The sequence below is a fragment of the Ustilago hordei genome (genome assembly GCF_900519145.1).
Source record: "Ustilago hordei strain Uho2 genome assembly, contig: UHO2_contig_03, whole genome shotgun sequence".
In the NCBI taxonomy this organism is placed as follows: domain Eukaryota; kingdom Fungi; phylum Basidiomycota; class Ustilaginomycetes; order Ustilaginales; family Ustilaginaceae; genus Ustilago; species Ustilago hordei.
Window position 1 is genome coordinate 1,201,310 of NW_024545288.1, and position 22,037 is coordinate 1,223,346.

General features: G+C 50.2%; 4 protein-coding genes across 4 annotated transcripts; 1 reads left to right on the plus strand and 3 right to left on the minus strand.

Annotated features, from left to right (window-relative positions):
* Positions 1-633: 633 nt before the first annotated feature.
* UHO2_01975 (uncharacterized protein) lies at positions 634-4,683 on the plus strand (the record flags this gene model as incomplete). Its single annotated transcript, XM_041559412.1, has 1 exon — positions 634-4,683. One exon carries the CDS (start codon positions 634-636, stop codon positions 4,681-4,683), a length of 4,050 nt encoding a protein of 1,349 aa, XP_041415346.1.
* Positions 4,684-5,100: 417 nt separating this feature from the next.
* Positions 5,101-7,293, minus strand: UHO2_01976 (uncharacterized protein; the record flags this gene model as incomplete). The annotated part of the gene is made up of 1 exon (XM_041559413.1): positions 5,101-7,293. The coding sequence occupies one exon, from the start codon at positions 7,291-7,293 to the stop codon at positions 5,101-5,103; it is 2,193 nt and encodes a 730-aa protein (XP_041415347.1).
* A 10,458-nt stretch (positions 7,294-17,751) lies between these two features.
* UHO2_01977 (uncharacterized protein) lies at positions 17,752-19,114 on the minus strand (the record flags this gene model as incomplete). Its single annotated transcript, XM_041559414.1, is given in 5 exon segments — positions 17,752-17,886; positions 17,956-18,114; positions 18,174-18,271; positions 18,336-18,371; positions 18,388-19,114. The coding sequence occupies 5 exon segments, from the start codon at positions 19,112-19,114 to the stop codon at positions 17,752-17,754; spliced, it is 1,155 nt and encodes a 384-aa protein (XP_041415348.1).
* A 1,334-nt stretch (positions 19,115-20,448) lies between these two features.
* UHO2_01978 (uncharacterized protein) lies at positions 20,449-21,105 on the minus strand (the record flags this gene model as incomplete). Its single annotated transcript, XM_041559415.1, has 1 exon — positions 20,449-21,105. The coding sequence occupies one exon, from the start codon at positions 21,103-21,105 to the stop codon at positions 20,449-20,451; it is 657 nt and encodes a 218-aa protein (XP_041415349.1).
* Between the last annotated feature and the right edge of the window lie 932 nt (positions 21,106-22,037).

Genomic DNA, 22,037 nt, shown 5'->3' on the forward strand with positions numbered 1-22,037 from the left:
TTTTTCTCGCCTTTCGAAAGCTTAGACCCTGCATCACCCTGCATTTTAGCGCTTATCGGGCGGTAAAAAAGAGCGAGAAGAGGGCGAAAAGGAAAGAAAAAGAATTTATGTATTTGATTTTGTAAACGGCAGCGAAATCAGGGTGGCTCGTCCGCTATGAAATACAAACACTCTGTAGTTATGCCCAAAAAAGTCACACACAGATCACGCGCTTCGCGCGTCCGTCGCTTGAACCAACACAAGGTCAGAGCAGCAGAGCCGAGCCAGGAAGAAGTGACAGTGATGGTAAATGGTCTCTCTAATGCTGAAAGTGTTGGTTTGGTAGTTTGTGACTGTAGCGTGTGTATGTCAACTACACTTAACTCTATTGAATCACACGCGACACATCGGACCCTTCCGACAAGATCGCCTTTCATCCACCCTGGCACCCTCTTTCAGCATCAGCATCTCATCAGCATCTCATCACCGCTGAAACCGACGTCACACTCATCTGGATTTCGAATGCTCGTGCTGGCTGACTTCACTTAGGCTCACCAAGTTGTCCGTCTGAGAGCTTTGCACTAGAGCTCCAGACTTCACCATATCGTCTACGGCAAGTTCCATCTTGTAGGACCGTATAGCAACTTAGCAACCATGCAGCATCATATCTACCAGCTCGGTCTGCTCGGCGGCCGATGCTCTGACATTCGGATCAGAGCTTTCGGTCGTCTATATCATTTACATCGACTTGTTCTTATTCAATCGGGCTTCTTTCGAGCTATGCTCTGTGGAGGCTATGCCGAAGATCTAGCAGCTGAATCTGCTGCAGCAAACCTCAGCAAGAAGCACAGCCATAGAGAGTCACATGCTTCGCCACCATCCTCCTCCTCATCGGCGAACGCAGCTTCAGCAACACACAAGGATACCGACAATGATGCCGTGGAACTCCACTTTGACGACCCCAACATCAGCAGAGCAGCATTCGAGTACTGCATTGCTCGCCTCTACGGCGATGGGCCCAAACTCGTTCTCCCCTTCTGGTCGACACCTTCTTCGACGCATCCCTTCTCGCCCGCTCTCGCTATGCGCGTGTCTCAGCCTTCTGACCTACAGCTTGCCAACTTGCTCATCCACAAGCGCTCTCACCCGGCAACTCCGCGCTTCCTTCTATCTCTGCTGGCTACATCGATCTACCTCAACATTCCCAGCGTCACTTCACAGGCACTCACGCTTGTAATCTGCTCAGTAACACCGTTCACTGTCGTCCAGTACCTCCGATTTGCGATCGGCTGTGGGATTGAAGGCACTGACCTGCATCGATCTGCTTCCGACGAGATGCTCCACGATCTAGACGAATGGGACTGGGAGCTCGAAGCGCCTGCAAGAACACTCGAGGACCTTGCTCGCTCGGATCCATCAACGAGCGCTGCAGCACAGAAGCAGACTCACACCAATTTCGACAGCCTTGACGCAACCGTCTCTGACGATTTTGCCCATGACTTCTCGAACAAGGTGCAGGTCACCTCGTCTACCTTCGAGTCGAAGCACGAGTCTACGACTCCAACAAGAGAAGCCTTCCGGAGTAGACAGAGTCAATCCCTCTACCCTGAGAGCCTCTCGGGAGAGCCTCGATCGCAAACGCCTGGTCGCGACGAGAAGCGATCGGCAAAGAAGACGGCAGGCTTCCGAGACACTGGGCCAACAGGGCTCGATATCCACACCACAGAGAACATTGCTCCCGAGTATCAGTATGGCTTGACAGCAGACAAGATTGGAGAAGCTTGCGTCTGCTGGTTCGCACGCTGGGGTTTTGACATCTTTGAGCTGGAATCCTCCATGGAACGCGAACGCGTTATCGAGATCGAGACTTGGATCAGCATGTGTCGGGAAGACCGCGACTATGCAAGGCTGGCAGTTCTTCGTGACCGTCTCCACACTGGCGATGTCGATCTCTTGCATACTTCGATGCTGCCGAGAGGACGCATGCCGGATCCAAAGGAGCGTATGCCTTCTCCACGACTCCGTGTTTGGTCTTACCCCTCGATGCCTAGCTCTTGGGTCCGCGCCATCATCTCATCGGATGCCTTCTTCGTTCCCTCTGAACAACACAGATACGAGTTTGCAAAGAAGGTCGTCGAATTCCGACGCAGGCAGAAAGCACTCATCAATGTCCTGGATCGCTTGATCGACGACTGGATCCGCAAGGATGAGGACAAGATCCCAGCTTCCGAAGCGAGCAAGAAGGCGGGTGGTGCAACAAAAGCTTCGACTCATAGTGCAGCCTTATCAGACGCAGGTGATGGATTCGGCTTCAAGGCTTTCCGCAGAACCTCATCTGTAGGCGGTGACGATGATGCAGATGCGGCTGCGGCTACGCCTTTGCAGGAGGCTTGGAATGATGGTGTCGACCCGACTTCATTCTCTCCCTCGATCGACCAAGACGAGGCTGAATACGAAGAGCTCTTCTCTTCAGGCATCTATTACTCGCACATGCCATTCGCCGCGCTCAACAAGATCGGAGCCGACGTTTCGCCGACAACAGGTCGGCCCTACACTCCGCTTCATGTCTTGCAAGCTGCTCTGTGGATCAGCAATGAGCTCAAAATGCACATCATGTCTAGCACCGACGACAGTCGACGCAAAGCCATACTTGCAGCCATGCAGGAGGCAGAGGCTGCTGGCAGAGATGCATCATCCGTTGACGCGCCCGACTCGATAGCCCAAGATATGGATGGAGCCGGGGAGCTGGGTATCTCGAGCTCCATCACCGAGTTTAGAGAAGCTTTCGAGTCGAGTCTCCATGCAGCGAACTCGCAACGACGCTTCTCTCGTAGCCGATCCATCACGCCAGGCTATATGACGGACGATGGTGATGCCAACATGAGCTTCGGATCCACCTCTGGTTTAGGTGGCCTTGCAGCGAGTCCACTAATGCTTGGAGCGTTGGGAGGAGGCAAAGCAGGACTGCTTAGCAAGAGGTTCTACATGGTCCCCTCGGACGATACTGTTCGCTTCGGTGATGGTCTCATGTCGGTGGTGGGATCAACAGCTGGTACAGCGTCGATTGCAGGTCGAGCACCGAGTTCCGAAGATGGTCGAGGAAATGCCACTTCTGTCTTTGCAGATGATAATCTCGGTCCTTCGGGCACTGCAGCGATTCAACTTCCACACACATTGCCGATCAATGCAGTGATCCATCATGACACCTCGAACCAGTCCAATCAACAACGCGATCTATCGCATTACTACGGCATGGCCAACGATGTCGCCACTGGTCGCGAGCTTGGCGAGTTTGCCTATCGACACTTGTCTCCCACCTCGGAAGCGTCGGCGAGGGAATCATCACCGCGACACTTTGACGAGAGCGACGCAAGACGATCCACAGCTGGAGAGTCAACTTCGCACTCGCACGACCCCAACGATGATGGGGACGGAGCTGACGCTGAGTCGATTGACTCCAATGGCATGTCCCCTGAACGATGGAGTGGCTACGAGCCAATGAGGGTTGGTGTCGAGTTCTTTGGGATTGACAAGCTGCAAGAGAAGCAGCGACTCTACTCGCCGACCTTCTTCTATGCAGGCAGTGTCTGGAATCTTTATATTCAGGTGGTCAAGAAGGTCAAGGGCATTCAGCTAGGTATCTACTTGCACAGGCAGAGCTTGTTGGAGTCGCTTCCTCCGCCATCTGCCCCGACACCGGTGGAAGGAGGGGAGCAGGTGGCGCCTGGACTGTCGGCTGACGGTGTCTGGCCTGGTGGTTCGGTGGAGACGCCTACCTCGCGTACGTCGCACAGGGACCGACAGGGATCGACGACCCCGAGTGGTGCAGAGGCAGGTGCTGCAGCCCACACGTCGTCATCTCGCACCAATCGCACTGCACAACAGCAGTTTGCGGCAAGCAACTCAATGTTTGCATCAGCAGCAGCTGCTCCTACAATTACAGATGACGGAGTAGGAGGCGAAGGAAATGGTACCTTCTTCGACACTAGCTTCACTTCTCCTGTGCGTGCCGGTGGACATGGGTATTCTGCAAGCATGAACACCACAGGCAGTGGAAGCACACTCACCATGCCCAACGGCAGAACCATCACTCGAATGGGAGGCAGCAATTCCTCCAGCTCCCCCATGCGCAACAACAACAACAACAACAACAACAACAACACTACTCACGATCTATTCGCACTAGACAACAACGATCCTACCCAATCCTCCGCAACCGCATCCTCCGCCGCCAACAGCCTCACCGCCTCTCACGCAGACCCAACCTCGCTCTCCTCGCCATTCTTCTCCATCGACTCTACCCCCATCCACAACACCACCCGCACTTCCACCATGCCCACCAACACCACCTCCAACCCCATCACCTCTTCCAACACAACAGTCCCACCATTCCACCCACCCCCTATCGTCCCGCTCTACCCGTCCGGTCCCTCCGTATACTCCATTTGTCCACTCCCCGCCGCTCCCTATCGAGATACGCGCAAAGAACTCCGTGCATATTTCAGCATTCATTGCCCCTCACCTCTGGGTACAGCACTAACAAAGTTCAGCAGCGGGCCGGACAAGTTTACGATCAGTCAGAGTTGGGGTTGGAAATCAAGCAGCTTGTTGGGTACGGTTCATTTGGAGAATGGCGATTTGGAAAGTGGGAAACAGGGGTTGTGGTATCGGTTTAGATGTGTTTGTACTATTGGCTTGGTGTAGCGTCGCTCTGGACAGCAAAGGGATCGAATGTAGAGTCTGAGCTTTTGTGGATGGTATATTGCTGTGCGTTTATAGTCGTTTGCTTCGCTGCGTTTTGTGACCTTCCTCTCCCTCCCTCGTTCGTTCGTTCGTGCATGGACGCCTCATCAAGCTCGACTCTTTAATATCTCAGCGCACTTTCTCCCCTCATGACTTGCTAGATAGCCTTCACTCATCCGAACTTACTCAGAGCAGAATGGTGTCAGAACCAACAAAATCGAGAAGCGGAACTTGGCATTGACGTGTGTGAATATTGACAAAACGTGAATTGAACAAGAAGTTGAAACATGCAACCGAAGCAACCCAGCCCAACTTGGCCTGTGAAGGTGTGCGTAAGATCTTGTAAGACAACAAGACGCTTTGATCGTGTATAGAGACTTATACCTCGAAGACGTTCGGAACCTTAACCTCGTCCCAAGCGCCCTTATCCCCACTCTCGGCCACCTTCTTCCTGAGTTTAAAGTAGTCAACACCATCAGCGCCACCATAAACCCACCCTGGTCCGTCGCCATCTTGTTTATGGAACCACTTTGGCACGTATTCGCCCTGCAATTTCTTTCTCCTTGCTCTCTGAGCTTCCTCTAACTTATGCTTCAACTCTTCTGCTTTATCCACTTGTCCCTCCTCAAACGCTCGCTGATCGGGTCTAAGCCTTGAATCTGTCGGGGGGAGCACATCTTTGCAGTCCTCGCTGAGCTCGTTGAGAGACATAGCAAAGTACGTGAACCCATAATACTCTTCTGCATACGGAGGCATTTCGTTGGCCTCCCACAGCAGTTGGTAGTTTTCTTTGTCCTTTTGTCGAGAAATGCTGTCCGACCATTTACCTTTCATTGTGGTAACGGTGCTATCGTTCGCATCGTATATTTTCCCTTCTACGACATTGCGGGATGAAGATCCGCCCCACATTGTTCCTTCTTTGAATTCCAGTACGGCTCTCTGGCCCGTACTTTCATTCGTCACAACCAATTCCCCAACATGTTCTAGATACTTGTTCCCCGCAAGCAAGTTCCGCATGAAAGAAGAGGGTTTTTGAATGGAGAACACATCGCCATCTCCGAATTCAAGCCTGATAGAACCTTCGGGGATCAACTCCAAACTCTTACCCCAAAACTTATTCTTGACTGCACTCCAACCTTGTGCTTTCCACCCTTTGCCTTCTGCATAGAATGCGACTATGGGCGGCTGGTGAACCACTTTCTCCGCTAGGAATCGCCATTGTTTATCTTGTCGTACGCACTCGAATGTTTCTCCGAGCAAGGGGTTGAAGGGTTTTCGACTCGCGCGCAGTTTGGTGGAGGCGTATCCGGAGATGGCGAATGCAGAGACTAAGCAGATTCGATCCACCCAATCTTGAGACTTGCCAGCACGTTCGAGCAGGTCAGCTGCATATTCGTACTCCTCTGCTGCAGCTTGGAGTAGCGAGAGTGGACAGTTGAAAGAAACGGGGAAGGAAATGGTGGAAAGATCCTTGCCAACGTTCTTTTTAAGCATGCTGAACAGCGATACTTCATCGCCTGACACCTTAGCCGGCAGTTTCTTTCGGTACTGCACAACCTTACCCCCACCCCCACCGCCGGTGCAAGTCTTGGAACGGCTATCTTCGGAAAGAGTCCTAGTCTCGTCTGTGTCTTGGTTCGATTCTTCCGCTTCCGAGTCGGTTCCCTCGGCATCAATGCTTTCCGGCCTACTAGTATTACCTTCCTCCGTCTGATGCTCATCATCCATCAAAAACTCTTCTCCTCCAGCATCAGCATCGTAGAAAATAGCCGAGTCCGTTCCGGTTGTAGCTAGCGAACTGATGCTCATTCTACTGCTTCTCCCCCTACCCGCCGCACCCCCATCGGCGCCGGTGAGAGTGGACATACTTCGCATAGTACCTGCATTTTCATCCACCCTAGGGATCTTTGCCTCGATGGCTGCTTTGAGTTGTTCGAATTCAGCTACGAGGTTCTCGGCGGTGAGATGGAACGCAGCCACTTGCTCGTCAGAAGAGGAGGAGGACTTGGCACCGAATGCACCCATAATCGCATCCGTTGCACTCTTTCCCCCCGCTCCCACTTTTCCTTTCAATCCTCCGCTGCGCGATTCGAGATCCTTAACCAGCGCCGCAGTCTGATCTAAATGCGTAAACACCTGGCTTAGATCGACAGGCTGGAGCTCGGTTCCATTGCTCACATACAGCCTCTTCAAGCTCCCAGCTGGTCTCTCGGGGATAAAACTCCTCAGATGGGTCCTCCACAATTCAAAGTCTTGCGGAGAGAGCGCTTTAAGATGAAACACGCTGGACCCGGAATCGACATGAATAGTACCGTGCCTCATGGAAGAAGTAACAGAAGCATGGGGGATTTCGATCGCATCCCTGGTCGGCTTTTCAGGAGAGATGGAATAGGTCAGGATACCGTCCGAGGTAAGAACGAGAAAGCGTTTGGCATAACCTTGCATTTTCTTTCGTTTCTTTTTGAGAATCCATCCTGAGTACACGATCTCGAGGGTATCGATTGGACGATTATCTACGGGAAACCCGCGCGATGGTCGACGGTTGTTGTTGTTGTTGGTATTGCCGCCCATCTTGCGCAAAGTTCAAAGGGGGGATATGGGAGGCAGGTGTTTCGTTGGCGTGAGATGGTGGTGGTGGTGGTGGTGGTGGAGTGAGTGTTGAAAGAACGGACTTGGTTCGATGATTAGGAGTGTGTGTTTGAGCGATGCGTGCCACCAAGTAGACGGTGATGGAGGATTATCTGCAAGAGCGTCCAAGCGCAAATGAAGGTCGTCGAAGAAAGAGAAAGGGGTGGGTGATGTTAGGCGGATATGCAATCCCTGCTGTAACCAAGTGGGTGTGTGTGGTGGGTTTGGGTTTGGTTGGACGTGGTTGATGCACTCAGCTCCTCTGCCCCATTCCACGTAGAGCAAATGCATTCTAAAAATCAAGCCCGGATCTACAGTTAGCCTCCCTCACACATCCCGCGACTCCCTTTCACACTGAAACCGCCTTCGCTTACGCCAGCTATACACTTCCACGCCTTGCCATGATGACGCCAAGCAATGACATCCACTCTCCACCACCAACATCACGCGAGGTTTGACTTCTGGAGTAGCAAGTTTTCCCACACTCTTGACCTCATCCTCATCATCATCGGCAGCTCGCTAACGGGGGTTGATGGCAAGAGGAAGCGCGGTGTGTGTTTCCATGGTGACGTTGTGTGGTCTGTAGGACCTGCGCTCGGGCCTTTGCTTCCGCGTTTCCTCCACTCTCACGCAGGGAGAAATACTTTTTCACGAGCTTTGAGATTTTTGCCGAGACGGAAAATTAATCACGCACACACGAGCTGAAATTGTGTGGAGCCGCTTACTCTCTCATTTGGACGTCCTTTTACAGAGCGGTTCCCACCGACTTGAGCCGAGCAGCGGAAGTGTGACTTGATGTCTGCTCTAACAGCCCCATCCCCCTGCTGCAAAGCAATGATGCTCTTCGTTAGTTGAATTTAGGTACACCGCTTAGTAAGGCCATAGTCAGGTGCTCAACTTAAGCAAGTGGATCTTCACAAAAGTGCTTATATTTCCATGAGGAAGTGACAACTAGACAGGAGTATATATACATGCTTTGGCATCCAGCTAAGCCTACTCTCTCAAGTCATGCCCATGTGCCATGTATCTTCCTTTCATTACCATTGTCATGTTATCATACCTCCTGCATGCCATGGTGTCGACCCTCGAGCATAAGTTGCATGTGCCCCACTAGCTTTGCATCCATCTCATCCTCCTTGTCGCTTGGTGTCTTCCCGATTCCCCGATCATGAGTGTTCTGATCTAACACATTATTTCTTGGCAATACCAATGTATCTTCAACTCCCTCCCTCAATGGTATGTCCAAACCTATCATCCTCGATGCCTTTGTTGTGCTAAGCCCCCTGAGGGGCTTTGTGAGAATGTTGGCCACATTGTTAGCCATTCTGACAAACTCGATCGATATATCACCATCCTGTACATGATCCCTGATAAAGTAGTATCTGGTGTCAATGTGCTTGAGTTTCCAATGCTTGGCCAGATCCTTGCTGACTTGTATGCATCCTTGACTGTCAGTGAGCAATATTGGTTTGACTCCAGCCACTCCTAGATCTCTGAGTAAGTATGAGAAGAAGAGTGCTTCTCTTGCTGCTTTGGATGTGGCAACCATCTCTGCCTCCACTGCTGATAGTGCTACACATTTCTGCATGTGCAATTTCCAGCTGACTGGGCATCCATACACATATGTGATTGCCCCAGATGTACTCCTTCATCCATTCATAGGGTTGGAGGCCCAATTCATGTCGGTATATGTAACTATTGGTTGACTTGCATGTTTCCTATGTACTCCTCCTAAAATCAGTTGGTAGTCGCTCATCTGATTTAGGTACTTCAATAGGTGTATTGCAGCCTTCCATGCACTGTCAATTGGTTCTGACATATATCTTGCCAGGTTTCCTACTGCAAATGAGATGTCTGGCCTTACTGTATTAGATACCCATAAGAGTTGCCCCACCAACTCTTGATATTGCTTGGCTTGACTTGGCATGCATTTGTCTCCTCCGGCGATTCCCGCCACACTCTGCATTGGGATCTGTCAGGGGTCTCGCGCCTGAAACCCAGGTCGGTCTGTCGAGATACTCGGTGACTATCAAACTGTGTGACAGCTATTGTCTCGGTATCAGTGACTATCAAGTTGTGCAGTGACAGCAGGTGGCGTTCGTTGTATATACTATTGTAGGTTTCGGCTGACCTCTGTGGACACTCCATTCAGGGGTAGCTCAGCATGATCAATATCAATGCTATGATGACACCAAGGTCTGGTGTGAGTGTTGATGATGATGAGGTTGATGACGTTGGTGATAAGGTTGGTGGGTGTTGATGATAATGAGGTTGATGGTGTTGGTGATAAGGTTGGTGGTGTCAACACGAGTGTCCAGTGTGTTGACTTGATGCTTGAAGTGATCCCCAGACCACAGTGGACTACTGCCTTCGGTTCTATCTTGATCCAGACCGCTAACCTGCTATGGGCACCTTCGGACATCAGGTAGTGGTGATACAACACACACACTATGATGAGGAGCAACCTTGATAGATTGCTGCTATGCTGACTGAAACTAATATATACTTATGCTGAAGTGATAACTAGTTATGGTGAGTAGAGTGGATGAGGATCCACTCGACCTATGATGATGAGAAAGCATGGTTATATACCTCTTCACAGCATCGCCAGCGATGCTGCTCCTGCTCTCTCTCCAGAGAGTACCTTCTTCATCGAGTGCTGTTCAGGGGCCTCTCCTGCTTGGCACCCCTGTGCCTCTTGAGCTGTGTCGACTCCTTCGACACTGCTCCTCCTCCTCATGACCTGGTGTCAACTCTTTCAACACTGCTCCTTCTCCTTTGATCAGTGACAGTTCCTTTGGCTCTTGTCTCTCGAGCCCCTGAGTGGTAACCATCTGCATGCTCCTTGAGCTTGGTCCTCTTCGTGGCTGTGCCTGCTCCTTGAGCTTGGTCCTCCTCGTGGCTGTGCTTGGCCCTCCTTTGCATGTGAGTCCGTAGGAGTCCATGGTCTCCATGGAGACTGCACTACGACCATGCTCTCTACTGGTATCGACTAGATCTTCGATACCTGTGCTCCTTCCATATGAACCCGTGACCCTCCTGCTTCTTGAGCATCCAGGCCCATGACAGGATCCAAGTTCTTTCACTTGATCTTTCTAGCCACTTACTCACCATGCTCTTGATATATGCAATTAGATCAAGTGATATCTTGCCTTGCTTTCTCTCTCAAGTGATCTTGATACCTAGGAATTCCTTTACCAGTCCATTGTCCTCTGTTCCCCATTTACTCATGATCTCAGACTTAGTGTGGTCGACCTCTTGGCGACAAGGTGATGCAATCAGCATGTCATCCATGTATGCCATGATGATTGTGAGTTTTCTGCCTGCCCCTCTTGAGTAGAGGCATGAGGCACTCGGCATACAGTAGAAACCAATCTTTCGGAGGTGGGAATCTAGTTCAGTATTCCATTCGCAGCCTGATTGTTTCAGGCTGTATAGCCCTTTTACAAGCTTCAGTACCTTTCCTGGTGGTATCCTGGTCCCAACCAGTGGCTTTAGGTAAATGTCATGGTATAGGCTTGAGTTGAGGTAGGTGTCATGGGCTTGGCGGCGCAGGAAGCGGGAAGACCCGACAGTTCATATGAAGGTAGTGCAGGAATCGAAGGATCGGGTGGACCAGTGGATTTATGGAAGAATTCAGCAGAATTGGTAGTAGACCTGGTTCTATGACAGATCTCATTGGGATCTGCATGAACAAACTCAATATCACAGATCTTACCAGAATCTGCAGTAAGTATGATAGTATGGCAGATTTCGTTGAGATCAGTGACAACAACATTCGTACGACGATTTCACATGCAAGAGGGACTACGCTCGCAAGCGAGGAGGATCGAGTGCTGCTGAGACAGGGACCGAGCTCACGAAGCATGCAGACGGTTACTGCTCAGGGGCTCAGGAGATATGCAGACAAGAGAACCATTGCCAGTTGAGGGAAGAGGAGCTGTGTGGCAGGCACCAGTGAACAATCACGAGGAGGAGGAGCAGTGTTGATGGAGTTGATACAGCTCAGAAAAGACAGGAGCGACAAGGCGTGGTGAGGGAGGAGTTTCAATGGAGACTCCTGCACAGTACTCGGCAGTGAAGGTACTCTCTGGAGAGGGAGTTGGAGCAGTGTCGCTGGCGATGCTGTGAAGAGGTTTATAACCATACCTTCTCATCACAAATGGTCAAGTGGAGGGACATCCACTCTACTCACCATACAACTAGTCAATACTTTAGAAACATAAGTACTCATTAGTTTTCAAGTCAGCATAAGTTGCAATCAATAGATTGCTCCTCACCAAAGCACATGTGTTGTATCACTGTTTCCTGACATCCAAAGGCAGTTCGTAGCAACCAGCAGTCCAGATAACAATAGAACCGAAGGCAGTTGTCCACTGTGGTCCGGGGATCACCTCAAGCATAGTCGATGCACTGGACACTTGAGTTGACACCACCAATCCATATCCACACCAGACCTTTGGTGTCATCAGTGAGTTCGCATAAGTTATTGATCATGCCGAGCTACCTCTGAATGGAGTGTCCGACAGTGGTCAGTCGAAATCTGCAGTAGCCTCATCACAACTACAGATTCGAGCAAGAAAAGTAATAGAGATGGCTCTACTACATATCTCGTGAAGAATTGCAATACCACAAGCACTGTTGCATAACTCGACAGAATCAGTAATAGTATTGATACAACTACCGATCTCAGGTTTCAGGTGTGCGACCTCTGACATTAGAGTGGATCGTTCAAGCAGCACCCCATGATCAACATGATGGACGAAAGCCTCAACAATAAGCTCGAGAGGCTACTCTCCTTAATGGAAGCCCAGTTGGAGCTTACCAGGCAAGGGCAACGCGAAGAGCATCTATGCCATGCTCGTCTGAGTGGAGAGGAAGCAATCGAGCCCTCCCACCCAGAAGATCAAGAGGCTAGGGAAGGGATGATGGGAGACCCTCCCACACCATCCCCAGCATCGTGTCCAAAGCAGGCGGTATCATTCGAGGAACCAAGCGAACCGCCAGTCAACAACTATGACAAGTACACCTCACCCACCAGGCCCAGATACTTCAGGCCCCATGTGGATCTGTACAACCGGCCAAGGGCAGAATCTCATGGCTTTGACCAAGAGGATGATGTGAGCACCTCCGGAGACCCCAGTCTCTTGTGCTCCAAGCCAGTCGCCACTCCATTCCCCAAGTTCAATCCTAGAGATGTTGAGATTTGCATTCTTGAGGCTGAGGCATGGTTCAAATTCAACCAGGTCTATGAGCAGGCAAGGATGATCAATCATATGGGTGCTCAATTGGAAGGGAGTGCTTGCGAATGGTGGACTTCCAAGCTTCGCATCAACAGAGGCCGAGAAGGAAGACTGTTCAATGATTGGCATTACTTCACTGAGCACCTGACAGAACAGTTCAATCCTCAGAATGCCAGAATGGAGGCCTACAACAAACTGTTGGCTCTCTGGCTCACAAGCGATGCACCAGGTGCTGCCACACACCATGTTGAGCGGTTCAGAGACTTAGAAGGACAGGTTAACCTAGATGACAATGAATTGGTCATAGACTTGTTCAGAGGCAGTCTCACACGGAGTCTCCAGGAGAAGTTTGAGCAGAACCCACCCATGAAGAGGTGGGAATGGTATCGAGAGGTCGAAGAGATCGACTGGCAAAGGATGCTGCTACAGCAGTCCTCTGCCCAGCACCCAAGTGCTGCTCCATCGTGACCAAACCCTGCAGCTCGACCTATGCCACTGGCTCAAGGTTCATACCCTGCTCGACAACTGGCACAGACCATTCCAACTCGACCACTGACACAGACATTGTCAGGGAACATTAATCGACCAACCAATCACCTCTCCCCCCACCAGCTTGTTCAGGGTCCGAAACAAGGAAGCCCTGCATTAAGCAGCAGCACTTGCCATGTGTGCAAAGGTATTGGTCATTGGGCCAGAGACTGCCCAAGCAAGAAGGCAGACTCCCTGGGCCCACGAACCATGGGCCCAAAGGTCATGATAACCACTGAAGACCTCTTTGGGGAAGGAGCCACTGACTCAGGAGATGGACAAATGGGTAGTCCCGAGACAGGTGAGTCCGAAGACCTAGATTTCAGTCTGTACCAGCCACCCATGGACACCAACAATGAGGAGGCCAAAGACGATGTCGATGAGGGAAATGACAGTGGGGCGATGCACTGATGGCATGCATGGCTCTACAAACCTCCTTGCCATTGCTATGTATATATCAAGATTGTAAGGTATGTTTCTCTACCAGCGGAGGAAAAGTGGTATTGGAGCTCTCCAGGACGGTCCAAGACCACCCAGCTCATATACTTGCTGACACTGGTGCCGGTTTGTCCATAGTTTCAGACTCTTTCATTAGCAGGCACCAAATACCCACAAAACCCTCAAAAACAAGATCGATCTATGGTGTCACTGGACACCAACTCGTCATCAATAGCGCTGCAAGCATACAGGTTGCTATCAGTGACCACAGTTTAGGTGTAGTTGACATATCGGTAGCCAATACGGCCGACTATGACCTCATATTGGGGTTCACTGAACTTAGAAGGCTCAAACCAACCATACGATAGGATACAGGGCAACTAGAGTTCAGGCCCCAAGTACAGGAGCGACCCCCGAAGCAGCCCCCTGAGAAAGTGGTAGCTGAGGGTTTACACACGAAATCGACGAAATCGATTGTAGTGGTGGAACTATCACAGAATTCGATGAAAACTGCTGTAACAAGCAAGCAAAAAAAGGAGCTTGCTACAGAAGACAACTTATTACTGATTTCACCGAATTCGGTAGTAATGGGCCCCTATGACAAGGGAACGACATGTCCAACCATACATGGTAATGAATTCGTTTCAGCGGCAAGTCTGATACAGGCAGCTCTTGAAGACAGACCCATCGGGGTCATACTCTTGGACCTCCCACCATCGTTGCTCCCAGCTTTTGGTTTTGTACCCACCGGCGACGACAAGGGAATAGAAATGGAAGTCGAGATTGATAAGGAGGTATCAGTGGAAGAGATACCTGTGCCATATCAACATCTTTGGGACGTGTTTGATGAGGTGGAAGCAGATAAGCTGCCCCACCATACCGAACATGACCTCCATCTTGAGTTAATGGAGGACAGTAGGCCACCCCAGGGTCCGCTGTACCTCAAGGGACCCAAGGAGATGGCTGAGTTATGGAAGTACCTGGATGAGAACCTAGTGAAGGGGTTCATATGGCCCTCAAAGAGCCCGGCGAGATCACCAGTGCTCTTTGTACCCAAGAAGGATGGAGGTCTCAGACTGTGTGTGGATTATCATGGCTTGAATGAGATCACCCTCAAGAATTGGGTGCTGTTGCCCCTCATCAAGGAGCAGCTTTTCCTACTTCAGAAGGCAAAGGTCTATATGAAACTAGACTTGCGAGCAGCTTACAATCTCATTCGCATAGCAAAAGGAGATGAATGGAAGACTGCATTTGGCACACAATTGGGACTCTATGAGTACCTGGTAATGCCTTTCGGCCTGGCGAATGTGCCAGCTCATTTCCAGTCCTTCATCAATCACATCTTCTGGGACATCATCAGAGTCTATGTGGTTGTATACTTAGATGACTTCCTCATCTTCAGCAGTACAGAGGAAGAACATGTACAGCATGTCACAGAAGTCCTCATGTGATTATGGAGCAATCGACTTTTTGCCAAGCTGTCCAAATGTGAGTTCCACATCACCACAGTGGAATTCCTGGGGTACATCATCAACCCCACTGGGATTGAGATGGACCCGGAGAAGGTGCAAACTGTGAAGGAATGGCCAATGCCAGAGACAATCCATGACATCCAACAGTTTCTCAGCTTCACCAACTTCTACCAGCGATTCATAGCTCACTTTGCATGAATCACCAAGCCGTTAACCTCACTGGTGAAACCAACAGAACACTTCAAGAAGTTTGAGCTACCAGAAGAGGCTCAACAAGCCTTTCACAAGCTCATACAAGCATTCACAATGGCTGGAGTGCTTCAGCATTTTAATTACCACCTTCCCACAAGGCTGGAGACAGATGCAAGTGATTTCGCCATCACTGGGGTGCTCAAACAAGAGCACGAGGGATGTTGGCATCTGGTAGCATTCTACTCCAGGAAGATGTCCTCAGCTGAAAAGAACTATGAAATTCATGATAAAGAACTTCTAGCAGTGGTAGCTTGTCTCACTCAATGGCAACACATGTTAGCAGGATTGCCGAGTCAGTTGGTCATCCTTACAGATCATGAAGCACTCAAATACTTCAAGTCACAGCATCGTATCATGGGATGACAAGCTCGATGGGCCGTACTACTAGCAGATTTTGACTTCATATTGCAGTATCGCCCAGGAGACAAGGGAGGCGAACCTGATGCCCTCACTAGATGAATTGACATGCAGCCAATCAGTGAAGAACAGGAACACAATGTGTGGCAACTGCTGCCTTCTCGGGTGTTCGAAAAGGTGGAATCCGGCATCGAAATAGGAAGTGGGTTACAACAGATTCCAGCAGAAAACATAATAACAAGCGCAATACTACCAATTTCGGCGGAATCGGTCTTACCAACAGACTTAGAGAATGAGTCTGTATTGGCAGCTCCCATGCTCATGATGGATACCATAGCAATGAAAGGACTCAGGGACCTGACCAAGATCTTTCAGCCTTTGGATCCAGAGCTACAGGAGATACATGCCAAGAAGCCATTCGAGACCAAAGATGGCTTATGGCATAGTGGGGGAAGATTGGTTATACCAAAGGTAACAATGCCTGGACGAACCAATGACTGCTGGTCACGAAGTGCTCAGGAAGTGGATGGCCAATCCCTCTCTGTCGAACATCTACAGTTCATGGTCATGACCCAATGCCATGACAGCATCACTGCCAGTCATGTGGGATGAGACACCACCATCAGAGCGGCCCAGAGGCACTATTGGTGGCCCAACATGACAGCTTGGATTGCTGACTATGTTGCAAGCTGCCCTGTCTGTGCTAGGTACAAAGCCCCTCGCCATCATCCATATGGCTTGCTCCAACCGCTTGCCACACCAGACAGACCATGGGGTTCAGTATCATTGGACTTCATTGAGGGCCTTCCAGTGTCAAAGGGGTTTGATTCCATCCTGGTCATTGTCGATAGACTGACCAAGTATGCTATCTTGGCACCAACTCATAAGACAGTCACGGCGACACAAACCGCCATACTACTTTGGAGGTACATGGTTCAACACTTTGGTTACCCAGACCATATGGTCTCCGACTGAGGAAGACAGTTCATTTCAAAGGCATGGAAAGCGTTCACTAAGGGTATAGGTGCTAAGCACTCCCTCAGCACAGCTTATCACCCACAGACTGATGGACAAACTGAGAGGGTCAACCAGGTGGTAGAGCAGTACTTGAGAATGTATTGCAACTATGAGCAGAACGATTGGGCTGATCTGCTCAAGACAGTGGCATTTGTGTATAACAACACAGTCCACAATAGTATCGGTGTCTCACTGTTCTTCACTTGTTATGGTTGGAACCCGAAGGCTCACCCTGACATTCCTCAGTGGCTGGGAGTCAATGACCCAGATCATTCCGAGTTCTTAGTCAATGGAAAAGAGCGCTGCAAGTACCTCCAGGACCAGATTAGGGAAGCACAACATCACACAGTGGAACAGTACAACCGGAAACACAAAGACATCGAGTTTAAGGTGGGCGATATGGTTTACATCAATCGCTGAAACTGGAAAACCAGACAACCAAAGCTGAAACTTGACACTAGGTTTGCGGGACCTTACCCAATTCAGGAAAGGGTGGGCCAATGAGCATATAGGATCACGTTGCCAGCCAGCCTCAGAGTACATGATGTGTTTCATGTGTCCTTGCTTGAACCAGCAAGGATGAGCTCCCTAGCTCAATGGTCAGAACAACCAATCATACCACCGCTACCAGAGGAGGATCTCGATTTTGAAGTCAAAGCACTCATTGGCAAATGTTCATGCAACAGGATGACCGAATATAAGGTGCTCTGGAGAGGGTACCCAGAAGAGGCTGCCTCTTGGGAACCAGTGTCGAATCTCAATTGCCCTGACCTCATCCAGGAGTATGAGGTGTCAGTGGGGGGACGAGACTAGCAAGCACGAGGAAAAGGAGAAATCGGTAAGAAGGGAGCTAGAACTGATTTGAGCGAAATCTGTGACAGAATAGGCACTATTACAGACTACATGGAAATCTGTCACAGTACTAGTGGTATGGCAGATTTCAGGAAGAGGATCTGAAATACTACCCTCAACATACAAGGAGTGGCTCAAGAGCATGGTAATCAACAGCCAGGCTCATAAGCGACACCACAGGAGTCAGGACACAGACTCATTCAGGAACAAGAGACATCGATATTGCAGAATGTGACATGTTGCTACATGTTGACATAGGAGGAAGGAGGAGGGGGAGGAGCAAGAGACGAACGAATCACCAGCTCCTCCTCAGTAGGGGCCACCCACTCATTGATAAAGTCTGGAGGACCACCAGACTCCATTACAGACTCATGAGGCTGGCACTCAGAGTATAGTCAATTGTGGCACTCAACATAAGTCTGAAGCGCCCAGAGAAGTGAACTTACTAGTTCTTGGCAACGAAGATGCCAAATGACGTGCATCGCGGTCACCCAGTCTTGAGTCATGACAGGGTTGATTGTTCGCTCCTGGGAACGAACTAGGCCAGGGCCATCGCCATCATGCATGGTTAGATGGGCTCGCTCAGCCCGATGCGAGCCCCATGGCTGCATGTCCGGGGTACCGTCACCGGGATATTCTATGCCCGGATGGGCAGGAATCGTACACTCGCAATGACCCAAGCCAGCCAAGTAGCAATGGGTGCAAGCACGTGGAATTCAGTGGCATTCACCAAAAGGGTTGGTGAAAGCCAAAGGGAAACAACTGAATGAAAGAAGGAGGATTAGCACTAGCAGATTGTGGAAGAAGTGGGGAAGGAGATACTTACGGAGTACCAAGGTTAAAGCATCGCTGGCACTGCCAACTAGGCCAGGGTATACAACCCTCAGTAAGGTGCAGCATAACCAGCCTGTGAAGGCGGCGCTCAGGCAAGGAACTGGTGGGGACGTCCCAATCCAAAGGGAAGTATCGGTCAGCAATCCGAGCCATGAGCTCAGCGACAAAGAATCTCTCAGACCATCCGGCGATTTCCCCATTTGTCAGGAGATGGCAGTCAGGAGGGGGAGGAGGAGGAGTTCGACACCCCATCCAACGAGGAGGAGGCATCAGGGGTTGAACCCCAGGATGGAAAACCGGAGTACCAGTGCAGGAGACCTCCAAGACCATGTCGATGATATCGTCGGTGGCAGGAGGAGGAGTAGGAGAGCGAGCTAACTCAACCTCCCATGCCGCTTGGCGCTCCGGAGTCGACATCTCTGGTGCAGGGCATCTCGCATCCACCTCATACAAGTCGATCTCCAGGGAAGCTGGAGAATAGTCACTCCCCCCAAGTGCAGAAGGAGGGATCAGGAACAGGGAAGGAGGGGGGCTGGGGATGACCGTGTCATCATCCATCCCCAAGAAAAGCGGCTCCAACGGTGAACGAGGAGCTACAGGGGAGGCCAGGGGATTAACTACACGAGTTGGAACTGGCAAGGCAGGAGACTCGGTTGCAGGAGTCAAGTCCTCATGTGGATGCAGCCGAGCAACGATCTGATGACAGCAGGGAAGAGGAGGGGGCGCACTTGTGGCTGCTGACTGTGAATGAGTATGGTAAGGAGAAGTCATATTGGAAAGGGGTGACTCAATGAGGGCAACGAACAGCACAAGAGAGATAGTATGGCATAGACAAGAAGCAAGGCTGGCCTCAACGGAGCTCAGCCCTTAAGAGGGGGGTAATGTCATGGGCTTGGCGGTGCAGGAAGCAGGAAGACCCGACAGTTCATATGAAGGTAGTGCAGGAATCGAAGGATCAGGTGGATTGGTGGATTTACGGAAGAATTCAGCAGAATCAGTAGTAGACCCAGTTCTATGACAGATCTCATTGGGATCTGCATGAATGAACTCGATATCACAGATCTTACCAGAATCTGCAGTAAGTACAATAGTATGGCAGATTTCATTGAGATCAGTGACAACAATGTTCGTATGACGATTTCACATGCAAGAGGGACTATGCTCGCAAGCGAGGAGGATTGAGCACTGCTGAGACAGGGACCGAGCTCATGAAGCATGCAGATGGTTACTGCTCAGGGGCTCAGGAGATATGCAGACAAGAGAACCATTGCTGGTTGAGGGAAGAGGAGCTGTGTGGCGGGCACCGGTGAACAATCATGAGGAGGAGGAGCAGTGTTGATGGAGTTGATACAGCTCAGAAAAGACAGGAGCGACGAGGCGTGGTGAGGGAGGAGTTTCAATGGAGACTCCTGCACAGTACTTGGCGGTGAAGGTACTCTCTGGAGAGGGAGTTGGAGCAGTGTCGCTGGTGACGCTGTGAAGAGGTATATAACCATACCTTCTCGTCACAAATGGTTGAGTGTAGGGACATCCACTCTACTCACCATACAACTAGTCAATACTTTAGAAACATAAGTACTCATTAGTTTTCAAGTCAGCATAAGTTGCAATCAATAGATTGCTCCTCACTGAAGCATGTGTGTTGTATCACTGTTTCCTGACATCCAAAGGCAGTTCGTAGCAACCAGCAGTCTGGATAACAATAGAACCAAAGGCAGTTGTCCACTGCGGTCCGGGGATCACCTCAAGCATAGTCGACACACTGGACACTTGAGTTGACACCACCAATCCATATCCACACCAGACCTTTGGTGTCATCAGCAAGTTCGCATAAGTTATTGATTGTGCTGAGCTACCTCTGAACAGAGTGTCTGACAGTGGTCAGTCGAAATCTGCAGTAGCCTCATCACAACTACAGATTCGAGCAAGAAAAGTAATAGAGATGGCTCTACTACATATCTCGTGAAGAATCGCAATACCACAAGTGCTGTCACATAACTCAACAGAATCGGTAATAGTATTGATACAACTACCGATCTCAGGTTTCAGGTGCGCGACCTCTGACAGTAGGCCTGCTTGACGTCGATTGAGTCAACCTCCCAATCTCATACCACCGCTATGGCCAGCACTCCTCTTATTGCCTGGATGGGCACCACTGGTGCAAAGATCTCCACGTAATCTAGGCCCTCTCTCTGGGTGAATCCTCGTGCTACTAGTCTTGCTTTGTACTTCATAGGGATCATGTTTGTGTCAGTTTTGATCTTGAGCACCCATCGTGTGTCGACTGTGTTCATCCCCCATGGCAGGTTGGTTATTTCCCATGTTCCCATTGCCTCTAGGCTGTCCAGTTCCTTGCACATTGCTTCCTCCCAGAGCCTCTTATCCTCTCTGGCCAGCGCCTCGCAAATGGTTGGGTTCAAGTCCTTCTTTCCTTTCTCAGCTCTTGTTGCTGTCAGTCCGAAGTAGCTCTTCTTTACCCAATTCTCCAGATTGTGCATATTCCTGGCTGGCCTCCAGTTCGGCCATGGGCCCCTCTTCTCGGGTGGTACTGGTGTATACTCCCCCCTTTCTTTTGGGCCTCCATTAGGGGCTTCGGCTTCAATGTGTGGCTCTTCAAATTCCCCCCCCTCGAGGGTTGACTCCATGTCGACATACTCCTCTAAGGGCTCTTGCTCTCTTTCATCAAACAGATTCTCTTCTGTGTACCCCAAGTCATCGAGATCCTCTTCGATAGTTGGGACTGGTGGTGGTTGTATGCTCATTGGTCACCACTCTGATCGATCTGACCAACACTGTGTTTCCATAAACCTTGCCAAATTGCTCCAGAAGATGTTTGGAGTATAGTCAGGGCTGTAGAATAGCCATCCCTTTCTCTCTAAGCTGTATCCTAGGAATATAGCTGCAACTGCCCACTGGTCTAACTTCTTGTTGTTTCGCTTAGCCTTCAGAATGTTTACCCAAGCTAAGCATCCAAATATGCACATGAGGTGAATGAATCATTCTGGTGATTTGCTGAACATGAGCTGGTATGGGAACTCTCCATCAATGCTGGGAGTGAGATTGAGCTTGAATGCTGCCGCTTGTATTGCATGTGGCCAAAATCTCTTTGGTAGGCTCCTTTGCATCAATAGCATTTGCATCTTTTCACCTAGGCTCCTGTTCATCTGTTCTACCCATCCATTTTGTCTGCTATTGTATCCCACAGTTGTTTGCCATTCTATACCCTTTGATAACAACCATTCTAATGCTTCATTGCTCTTCCATTCAGTTCCTTGATCAGATCAGATTGCCTTTAGCTTCCTATCCATCTGTGTCTCTAGGAATGATACAATCCTTTTGAGTTGTGTAAATGTGTGACCCTTTCACAAAAGCAGCTGCACATGTACATACTTGCTATAATCATTGACCAGCACTAACATGCATGTGTACTCTGTCACATGTGATGAGTCTATGATCAAATCGATGTGGATGAGGTCTAGGGGCCCCACAGCTCTTTCACTGCTACCTTGCCCCATCTGAGCAACTGTACTTTTGGACTGTATACACTGCTCACATGTCAGAGCTGTATCTGGGTCCAATGCTGCTACAGGTTCGCCTTTCAGTTTATCAACAATCGCTCTGGATTTGTCTTGACCTGGATGTCCTAGACATTTGTGCCAGAGCTGTCTTGTGGAGATCTTTGGTCTCCGGTTGG